General features: G+C 44.9%; 2 protein-coding genes across 2 annotated transcripts; both read left to right on the top strand.

Annotated features, from left to right (window-relative positions):
* Positions 1 to 4,090: 4,090 nt before the first annotated feature.
* Positions 4,091 to 6,764, top strand: LOC137012233 (C-C chemokine receptor type 8-like). Its single transcript, XM_067375367.1, has 3 exons — positions 4,091 to 4,180; positions 4,410 to 4,457; positions 6,105 to 6,764. The coding sequence occupies exons 1-3, from the start codon at positions 4,091 to 4,093 to the stop codon at positions 6,762 to 6,764; spliced, it is 798 nt and encodes a 265-aa protein (XP_067231468.1).
* Positions 6,765 to 9,739: 2,975 nt separating this feature from the next.
* Positions 9,740 to 10,576, top strand: LOC137012231 (hydroxycarboxylic acid receptor 2-like). Its single transcript, XM_067375366.1, has one exon. It carries the CDS (start codon positions 9,740 to 9,742, stop codon positions 10,574 to 10,576), a length of 837 nt encoding a protein of 278 aa, XP_067231467.1.
* Positions 10,577 to 10,832: the final 256 nt, after the last annotated feature.

Below are 10,832 nucleotides of genomic sequence, written 5' to 3'. Positions count from 1 at the left end.
GATATGGCGTTGGGAGTCCTTAAGGTAAGCATACATATGTCGTAGTGCAAACGAGACCGGACAGTGAGTGTGTGTGAGTGTGGTGGCTTTATAGTGGTGTTGATTGTGGTGCTGATGAGTCACAGGTGGCGGTGATTAGTATGCTGGTGATTGAGTGCGTGGGTAAGGGAGTGAGGTGGAACCTGACGTGTCTGTGACAGTACCCCCCCTCCCACGGCCCGCTACTGAGGGCCGCGGACCCCGACGTCGTGGTGGTCTTCCTCTAGGGCGTGGGGCAGGTCTGTCTGGGTGATTGGCGTGGAAGGTCTGTAACAGGATAGGATCAAGGATATCATTCTTGGGAACCCATGAGCGTTCTTCGGGGCCATATCCTTCCCAGTCGACGAGGTATTCAAGCTGACCACCACGGCGCCGGGAATCCAGGATTTTGTGAACCACGTAAGCTGTGCCGTCCTCCAGGATGAGTGGAAGGGGGGGCTCGGCGGCTGCCACGTCAGGTTCTGTGTAGGGAACAACAGAAGGGCGGTGAGGTTTAAGCAGTTATACATGCAATGTCGGGTGGATCCTACTGTACTGTGCTGGGAGTTGGAGACGGTAGGTGACGGATTTGATCTGCCGGATGATGGTGAATGGACCAATGAAGCGGGGACTCAGCTTCTTGCAGGGCAGACGCATCCTGATGTCCCTGGTGGACAGCAAGACCTTCTTCCCCGGTTGGTATACTGGAGCTTCGGAGCGCCGAAGGTCGGCTGTCGTCTTGCGTCTGTGCAGGGCTCTCTGCAGTTGGTGATGAGCTGAGTCCCAAACCCTCTCGCTCTCCCGGAACCAGTAGTCGACTGCGGGGACGTTGGAAGGTTCCCCATCCCAGGGGAACAGTGGGGGTTGGTAGCCGAGTACGCACTGGAAGGGTGTCAGTCCAGTTGTGGCTTGGCGGAGGGAGCTCTGTGCGTACTCAGCCCCACCCAGGTACTGGTTCCAGGAGTTCTGGTGGCCATGACAGAAGGTACGCAGAAAGCGGCCTATCTTGCGTTCCGTCTGCCCGTTCGACTGAGGATGGTATCCAAATGACAGGCTGGCGGTCACACCCAGGAGGGAGAAGAAGGCTTTCCAGACGTGGGAGACGAATTGGGGTCCTCTGTCGGAGACTATATCTTCAGGTATTCCATAATGACGAAAAACATGGTTAAACATTAACTCAGCAGTTGCCATAGCGGTAGGTAGACCCTCCAGGGGTATCAGGCGGCAGGACTTTGAGAAGCGGTCTACCACCACCAGGATGCATGTGTTACTGTCAGACTCAGGGAGATGTGACGAAGTCCACTCCCAGGTGTGACCAGGGTCTCTCAGGAACGGGCAGTGGTAGGAGCTTGCCGGTGGGAAGATGGCGTGGGCTCTTGGAGATGGCGCACTCCCTGCACGTACCTTCTGACATCGTTGGCCATGTTGGGCCACCAGAAGCGTTGTTTGAGCAACGAGAGGGTCTCATTGACCCCCGGGTGACCAGTGCCAAGTGAAGAGTGGGTATTGTGCAGAAGTGGAGTGCGACGTGACCGTGTGACGTATTGCAAGCCTTGGGGGCAACCCGGCGGAGTGCGTGTGGAGGCATTGGAGGAGGGAATGGTTTCTTCGGACCACTGGATGGGGTTCACTAAGATGGACTCCGGCAGGATTGTCTCAGGAACTTCAGGCTTTTCCTCAGGGGAATGGAGGCGAGACAGGGCGTCAGCTTTGGTATTTTTTGAACCAGGGCGGTAGGAGATAGAGAAATTGAATCTTGAGGAGAACATGGCCCAGCGAGCTTGGCGAGGGTTGAGTCTTTTGGCAGCCTTCAGATATTCAAGGTTTTTACGATCAGTGAGAACTTGGAATGGGTGAGCAGCCCCCTCCAACCAATGCCTCCACTCCTCAAGGGCAAGCTTGACAGCCAGGAGTTCGCGGTCACCAATGTCGTAATTGACCTCCGCCGGGTTGAGCTTGCGGGAGAAGAAGGCGCATGGATGGAGTCTACTTGGTGTCCCCTGCTGCTGTGTTAGGACCACTCCCACTCCGGTGGTGGAGGCGTCCACTTCCACGACGAATGGGAGATCTGGATTAGGGTGGACAAGGAGGGGAGCGGTGGTGAAGGCTCTTTTAAGGGTCTCGAAGGCGTTGGTGGCTTGTTGGGACCAGGACAGAGGCTTGGGCTGGTTACGGAGTAAGTTGGTTAGGGGACTGACGATGGTGCTGTAGTTCTTGATAAAACGGCGGTAGAAGTTGGAGAAACCTAGGAAGCGTTGGAGTTCTTTGATTGAAGATGGAGTGGGCCAGGACTGAATGGCGGAGACCTTCCCCTCGTCCATCCGGATGCCACTGTGATCTATTATGTACCCCAGGAATTGGACAGAGGGCTGGTGAAAGGAGCACTTTTCAGCTTTGAGGAATAGGTGGAATTGCCGTAAGCGTTGGAGGACCTCCGCAACGTGGTGGCGATGTTCAGCCAAGCTCCGGGAGTAGATGAGGATGTCATTAATATACACCAGAACGAACTTGTGGAGAAACTCCCGGAGCACCTCGTGTATGAAGTCCTGGAATATGGAGGGGGCGTTGACCAGGCCATACAGCATGATGAGATACTCGTAGTGTCCGGTGGGCGTGACAAAGGCGGTCTTCCACTCGTCCCCCTCGCGTATCCGGATGAAGTTGTACGCGCTGCGGAGGTCCAGCTTAGTGAACACAGTGGCACCACGGAGATGTTCCAGGGCCGCTGGGACGAGGGGAAGCGGGTAGCGGAATTTAACAGTGATCTTGTTGAGGGCACGGTAATCAATGCAGGGCCTCAATCCTCCGTCCTTCTTCGCCACAAAAAAGAAGCTTGAAGCAGCAGGGGAAGTAGACGGGCAGATGTAACCTTGGTTGAGGGCCTCTTTGATGTATTCCTCCATGGCCTTCTCCTCCGGTATTGACAGGGGGTAAATGCGTCCCCTGGGCACTGGTTCACCCGGTAGCAGATCGATGGCACAGTCCCATGGCCGGTGTGGAGGAAGCTTGGAGGCGCATTGCAGGCAGAAAACGTCACTGAAGGGGGCGTAGTCCGGGGGAACATCCACGGAGCATTTCTCAACAGGGCTTTCGATAGAGGTGGCGTTCATGGAGAGAGACTTGGAGAGTGGAGACTTTGGAACAGGAAGCGCTGGGAGGCAATCTGGAAAGCAGTGGTCGCCCCACTTCAGGACTTCGCCCGTGCGCCAAGAGATGGTGGGATTATGTTGTTCAAGCCACGGGCACCCTAGAACCTGACCCTGAGTCGAGGAGCGCCACCACTGGAACAGAGGTATTTGCAGCAGTAAGGATTACAATATTCGTGAGTGGTTTCATTTTCTGAATGGAGGGGAAAATAGCACTCACCACGGGCCGAGGAGGACGGGTTGGGCATGTGGAGATGACATGCCCCGGAGATCCACAATATAAGCATAAGTTCAGGGTCAGCCTTCTTTGTCCTTCATTGGAGGTGAGACGTGAATGGTCGATTTGCATAGGCTCGGTGGCTGGTTCTGGGGAGCTGACGGGTTCAGACCGGCGGAGGAGGTTGGTGGCAGACGGCTGGCCCTGGTGCTCGAGGAGACACGACTTCATACGAGAACCCACGCGGATGGCGAGTTGGATGAAGCGTTCAAGTCCCATTGAGTCCTCGTATGCAGCAAGATGCAGCCGCACGTTGGGTTCCAACCCTTGACGGAAAGAGGTGATGAGGGCTTGTTCATTCCATCCGCTGGTGGCGGCTAGCGTTCGGAACTGCAAGGCATAATCATTTACAGAGAGATTCCTTTACTTTAGATTATAGAGTTTCTCACCGGAAGAATCCTTCAGAGGTTTCCCGAAGACCTCACGGAAGTGAAAGACGAACGCCGAATATGATTGGACAACAGGGCCTTTCTGAGTCCACAGGGAGTCTGTCCATTGCAGGGCCTTACCTTGCAGTTGCGAAATGATGAATGCTATTTTTGCCGTGTCAGTAGTGTAGAGGTGCGGCTGCATCTCCAGGACCAGTTCGCATTGTAGAAGGAATCCGCTGCATTCCTCCGCCGATCCTGAGTAGGGCGCCCGTTTGGCCATGGGACTGGCGGTGAATGCTGGAGAAGGAGCGGTGACGGAGGGTGCGGAAGCTGCAGCGGTGGATGGTAATGGTGAGGATGGCTGTGGTGTGAGTGCTCGGCGCAGTGCGTCCACGAGCTCTTGAAAAGGGTCGTTGGTGCTCATGCTGTGAAGTTGTTATGGTCCGGTCTTCTGTTACAACAGAGACACGGAGGCAGAGATATAAACAATCCAGGTAAGTTTATTCACGTTAAAGCAGAGCACAGGGTGATGGTAAACAGATAATGGGATGATGAGAGATGAAGAGAATATAATACTGTCCTGATTTTGTCTTGCAGATGCAGATGATGGAAGGAGCTGGCGGAGACACTCACACACACAAGCAGGTAAGTACACATGGAGAACAGGAGACGAGGGAACTGGAGGAGACGACTGGAGCAGGTAGATATGGCGTTGGGAGTCCTTAAGGTAAGCATGTCGTAGTGCAAACGAGACCGGACAGTGAGTGTGTGTGAGTGTGGTGGCTTTATAGTGGTGTTGATTGCGGTGCTGATGAGTCACAGGTGGCGGTGATTAGTATGCTGGTGATTGAGTGCGTGGGTAAGGGAGTGAGGTGGAACCTGACGTGTCTGTGACACATTGCCACTGCTGATTTGTTTTTTGATTAAATGGAAACTTAAAAAAATAGTATACATTCAAGATAAATGGTTGCAATTAAATGCTGCCTTTGTAGTACAATATTTTACAAATATAATAATGATGTGCATTGATTGTTTGGGATTAAATTGTTAATTTTGTAGACTTACAGACTGGATTCAGACTTAATTTATTCTTGTCTCCTCTCATAAATCACAGCTATATTATATATGTTTTGTAAGCTGTTAATTTGAGAAGACAAACACACAAGACATGAATAACTGTACAGTGAACTCCACCACACCTGAAGCATCTACAAATTCCTCAAATCAGTCCACCGGGCTGGAAAATGCCTTTTTAAAGGCTAAACTGTATTTTAAATGTAACATGCTAGTGTGTGATACATTGTGAGTGCTCTGTAAATACACTTTAGTCTCTTATCAAGTTGTTTTTTTATAGTAAATTTTGTTGTTGTTGTTGTGGAATATATGCTATGTATTTATCCAGTATTTTCAACATGCCAATTCTTAAAGTTAGCTTTTTTTTAATTAATTGATTTTCTTAAACTTTTGAAACAGCAGTGGTGTTGTAGGAATTGATTGGGGGTGCTATTAAATATATTTTGAACAAAAATAAATGCATGCATTGTACAAAATTTAAACTGATGTTTTAGTGTTACAAACTACTTCATGCTGCTCTTCTTGGTTACAGACAGACATTAATTCACACCATAAGCATAAGTTACAAATTCAGAACATCTTCAATTTCCATAAAATGAAAGTTAATGTAAAATCATGATGTTGCAGACATTAAAGGAAACTATTGTAATCATGTGTAAACACTTTTAAGCCAACCAAAGACCAAAACAGATTGTTTATTGCTGTATAAACAGCATTTATTTTATTGTAATTTTGTCCACAGTTGGAGTAAACACACTTTAACTTCATTCTACTTACAAGTCTAGTGGCATCTTTAGTTTTCACTTCTTTCACAAAATTGTCATGTATTTCATTTGCCACATTGGTGACTTTCAGTACAGTACAATCCCCCTTTTTTACTTTAAATATTTGCATGTTTTTCTTTCTTTTTTTTTTTTCTGACATGCAGCATATGTCATGCGCATATATTCATGTACATATTTCGTGAAGTCAGTCTACAAGCACAGAGAGGCATATATACATCCAGAGAGACTGGGCTTTCACTATTCAGGTGACAAACTACTCTTTTAATTTAATTTTCTTGTTTTTAACCTCAACAATACTGCAACAATGTCACTTTGTTGACTAAAATTACAAGGGGCAAATTTAACCCTTTAAGCTATTGAGTAAAACAACTTTGAGCTCTTTTTTCTTTTAATAGAAGTAACAGTTTAAAATTATGTTACCACATTTTGTGAGCTGCTAAACTGTGAAGACAAACACAGTCTTCCTGCAAACTCCTATGTTATATGGCTCATCATCACAGGAACAGGATATGGAGTTGCATCAGAGTTCTTCATCCTCAATCTCTCTGTTTGTGAACTTGGTATCTGTCTGAATGGTTTGGTTTTTATACTGTCAAGGTCGATCTCAAGCCTTAAGATAACTGATGCTTTTTTAATGGGACTTTCATTCACAGGGCGTCCTCTGTTTCAGTGTCTGATCTGTGTTGAGCGTTACCTGGCAGTGGTTCATCCTGTAACCTTTCTGATGTACAAACCTCTCAGATATAGAGTGATCTGTTGCACTGCTATTTGGTTTATTAGTCTTGGCTCATGTTTGGTCTGCATGTATAATTTAGCCTCAGACAAAATTTGTGCACATGCATGGTTCTTAACCATGCAGCTTACACTGATCATCTCCATCCAGTTATATTGTCTTGTGGCTGTTCTCAGAGCTCTGAAGCAGTCAGGACCAGGAGAAAGAAAGAGAGAGAGAGAGGAGGAAAACCACATGAAGAGAAGATCGTTTTATCTCATTCTACTAACTACTGTGACCATGATTTTCTTATATTTCCCACTTGCAATCACAGGAATCTCTGTCATTCTGACAGCAGACAATTCTCCAAAAGTTCACTAGTTTGACTTGTTTTATTCTGGCTGGTTTTGTTCAGCCTGTTCTTTATCTGCACAGAACTGGAAAACTCTCCTGCCTCTGCTCATCATAAAATCTGCAATTTTAATATTTTACTTACTCCAGTCCAGTGACTAAATCTACTTATTGCTATTAGGTAAATATGTTACAGGTGACTTCACCAAGTACTACCTCCGATAGCAAGCAATGATTGAAATAATGTTAAATCAATGTTAATGTGTCAACGTTAACCTCATTGAATCAATATCACTTTTGCACTAGCAATCAATGTTGAAAAAATGCTGAAATTTCAACAAAAAAATCAATGGTAATGGCACCGAATCAGTGTTACAATGTGTTGTTGATTCAACGTCATGCTGGCACTCTCAAAAAAATGACACGCAACTACAACTGACTTAAAGACACACAGCCTGAAATCAACTGAAAATAAAAGAAGACAATAAAACTCTCAAGATCTCAGCAGAAGTTCTTTTTGAGAATTAACAGAGGTTTAGATGTTGGTTTTATTGAAAATATTTGGTCACCATTTTGGTGGTCAGTGTTTCATTTAGTTGGGCAGTTCGACTCTTGGCTTTTTGTGTCATAGTCATGGGCGGCCAAGGCTCATTGATGCACGCGTGGAGCGAAGGCTGGCCTGTGTGGTCTGATCCAACAGACGAGCTACTGTAACTCAAACTGCTCAAGAAGTTAATGCTGGTTCTGATAAAAGGTGTCAGAATACACAGTGGATCGCAGTTTGTTGCTTATGGGGCTACATAGTGATGGAATATTTTATCCACTCTATAGAAAACAATTGTAGAATTTGTTTGCTTACTATAAAAGCTAGAAGTGTTGTGAGGCCTTTTGGCCTATGTAACTGTAAGGGTCAAACAAGTTTACATGGCCACTGAGCATATTTTGTTGGTAATTTTCCACCAGACAACAGGTGGCTGTGAAATGAACAAGACCATCATTAAAGGGTGTCACGTGAAGGCTTCTTGCCTCTGGGGAGTATTGACTGGTTTGATACGTTTAATTTGGCCAATGGGAAAAAGGTTGACCATCAATTGGCAGAAGGCCATGAGAGATTAAGGTAAAAGATGTACAGTAGTTGGCAGTCGGCCACCCTTACTAAGAAATGTCTATGGTGAAAAGGTCGGGGAGTACATGGGAAGGAGGTGTAGGAGGAGAGCCCCTGTGAGTGAGAATATGGGACAATGCGAATATTACCAGCCAATGATATTATTTTGGTGTGTTTTTGAGAGATATGTATAAAAACTGTGCCCCGGCTAAGAGAGCCTGAGATGCGGAGCTGGCATCTCACTTTGTTGCTTGACAATAAAATTAAAGCTGCTGTCCGCGATTTTTGGCCCTCTAGCAGTTAATAAACAGAACTGCACGCGTCGTGCGGAGGAACATTCTAGCCGGAGTTACTTTTCTCCGTGTATGTCTATGGCGATTCACGCAGTTACTGTGATACTCTGCGGCGAGTCCTACCAGTCTGGTCTGAAATTGTCCGAATATAAACACTCATTATAAATGTACCATAATGATTCAGGATAAGACAAAAACACGGTTTGGAAAATGGATTCATGTTGTATATTCTCATTATATAATTTTTGTACATTTTTAACACCAAAAAAGTTGCGGACAGCAGCTTTAAATACTTCTGAGACCTGGAACTTTGACTCTGTGAGTTTTTCTTCGAGACCAGAACTGAAGAAACAAAGAGACATCGAATCTGCCACGACATACATAGCAGCAGACCAGTCAGTGTGCCCATGCTGACCCCTGTCCACTGTTCACTCGGCCTCAGAATTCCTGAGATCTCAATCCAATCAAGCACCTGTGGGAAGTGCTGAACAAACAAGTCTGATCTATGGAGGCCCCACCTTGCAAGTTACAGGACTTAAAGGATCTGCTGCTAACATCTTGGTGCAGATACCACAGCACACCTTCAGGGGTCTAGTGGAGTCCATGTCTCGATGGGTCAGAGCTGTTTTGGCAGTAAAAGCGAGACCAACGCCTTCCTTATATTAGGAAGGCGGTCATAATGTTATGCCTGATATATATACACACAGTATATACTCTCTCTCTCACACACACACACACACACACACACACACACACACACACACACACACACACACACACACATACACACACACACCTAATAAAACACCTACACACAGCTTTGCTGATTTTGCTGTGTGATATTGCTTTAATGCAACAGTTCAATGAACAAGATGTTTATCAAAATTAACTTTTTTGGGGGATAAAATTAAAGTATCAGATAAGAGTATATATCTTTTTGATCTTCTTTAAACCTTCTTTTTCTTTTTAATATTTGCATATCTGATGTTTTATGTGATGTGTAGCCCATGAAGTCATGCTCATATATTCTTATGACAGCTGTGAAGTCAGTGTGTAAAACACAGCAGAGATTTATACACCGCCAGAGAGACTGGACATTCACTCTTCAGGTGATAAACTCCTATTTTAAATTTAATTATTTTTCTTTTTACTGCTGAATGATTTTTGACAATGTTGCTGTGGTCATCAGTCATATTAAAGGCCTTATGGGCTTATAATTTGAGCAAAACAGAATAGATCTCTATTTGTTTCATCAAAGTGAATAAGTAATTCACCTAACATCATTAGGCTATAAAGGTTCTTTATTGGCATCTGCGGTTTCATAAAGAAACTTATTTGCACAATGTTCTTTATATTGGAAAAATATTCTTTAGATTTAAAAAAAAAAAAAAATGTTCTTCAAAGCAAAAAAAATGGTTCTTTTACCTGTAAACTGTTTTACTTGTTGAATTGCTGGGGTGGACTGCAAATGTGCCTTCTGTCAATTTTATTTATTTATTTTGCTTATGTTGAACTGCAGTCTGAGTGACCACATACTTTTATAATGTTCTCTTCCTACAGAATACTATTCATGTTTTGTGAGCTGTGCTCAGACAAACGAGGAAGAAATGAACTCCACCACACCAGGAGCTTCCACCAACTCAACAGTCCCTTCCACATTGAAAATGGGGAATCTGGAAATCTGTGTGTTCAGCATCAATTTGCTGTTTGGCCTTCCTACACACTCCTATATTATATGGCTCATCAGCACAGGAGCAGGAACAGGAAGTGGAGTTGCATCAGAGTTCTTCATCCTCAATCTATCTGTATGTGAGATTGGTATCTGTCTGGATAATTTGTTTTTCATACTGTTTCATTGGATTCCAGTTTTTGCGCCATTAGCACTGCTTTTGCAAGGAATAGCCATCACCGGTCGTCCTGTGTTTCAGTGTCTGATGTGTGTTGAGCGTTACCTGGCAGTGGTTCATCCTGTAACCTTTCTGAAGTTCAAACCTCTCAGATATAGAGTGATCTGCTGCACTGTGGCCTGGATAATGATTCTTGGCTCCTGTTTGGTCTGCGTGATCAAATTAATGACATATAATATTAATACACATACATGGTTGTTCTTGCTGCAGTTTCTACTCTTCTTCTTCATCCAGTTGTTTTGTCTTGTGGCTGTTCTCAGAGCTCTGAAGCAGTCAGGACCAGGAGAGAAAGGGAGAGAGAGAGGGGAGGAAAACCACATGAAGAGAAGGGCATTTTATGTCATTCTAATAACTACTGTGAACATGGTTATCGCATATGTGCCAATTATTATCTCAGGAGTATCTATAATTCTGAAAAACGAGAATGAATTAACACTTTGGGCTCCTGGTTTGGTTTGTTTTACTCTAGCTGGTTTTGTTCAGCCTGTTCTTTATCTGCACCGCACTGGAAAACTCGCCTGCCACTCTTCCTCATAAACTGACAAGAAATGTCTACACATTTAGTTTTTTAAGCATATTTATTAGTGGATGAGGCATTTGTTGTGCTGTCAGCTGAAGTGTCTCTTTCCTCTTGGTGTTTGCTCTAGTCTTTACATTAAGTTATATTTCAAATCATTTCTTTGTTTGTCAGTCAGTTCATGTGTATAAAAATCTTTAATTGCCTTGTGTTAATTAAATATGGCTAAGTTTGATATCAGTGTGTTTATCCAATAAAACATTTAATCTGTCACCC

Source organism: Chanodichthys erythropterus, chromosome 22 (genome assembly GCF_024489055.1).
Source record: "Chanodichthys erythropterus isolate Z2021 chromosome 22, ASM2448905v1, whole genome shotgun sequence".
Classification (NCBI taxonomy): domain Eukaryota; kingdom Metazoa; phylum Chordata; class Actinopteri; order Cypriniformes; family Xenocyprididae; genus Chanodichthys; species Chanodichthys erythropterus.
The sequence above is the reverse complement of the archived record's forward strand: the minus strand, read 5'-3'. Positions and strand labels throughout refer to the sequence as shown.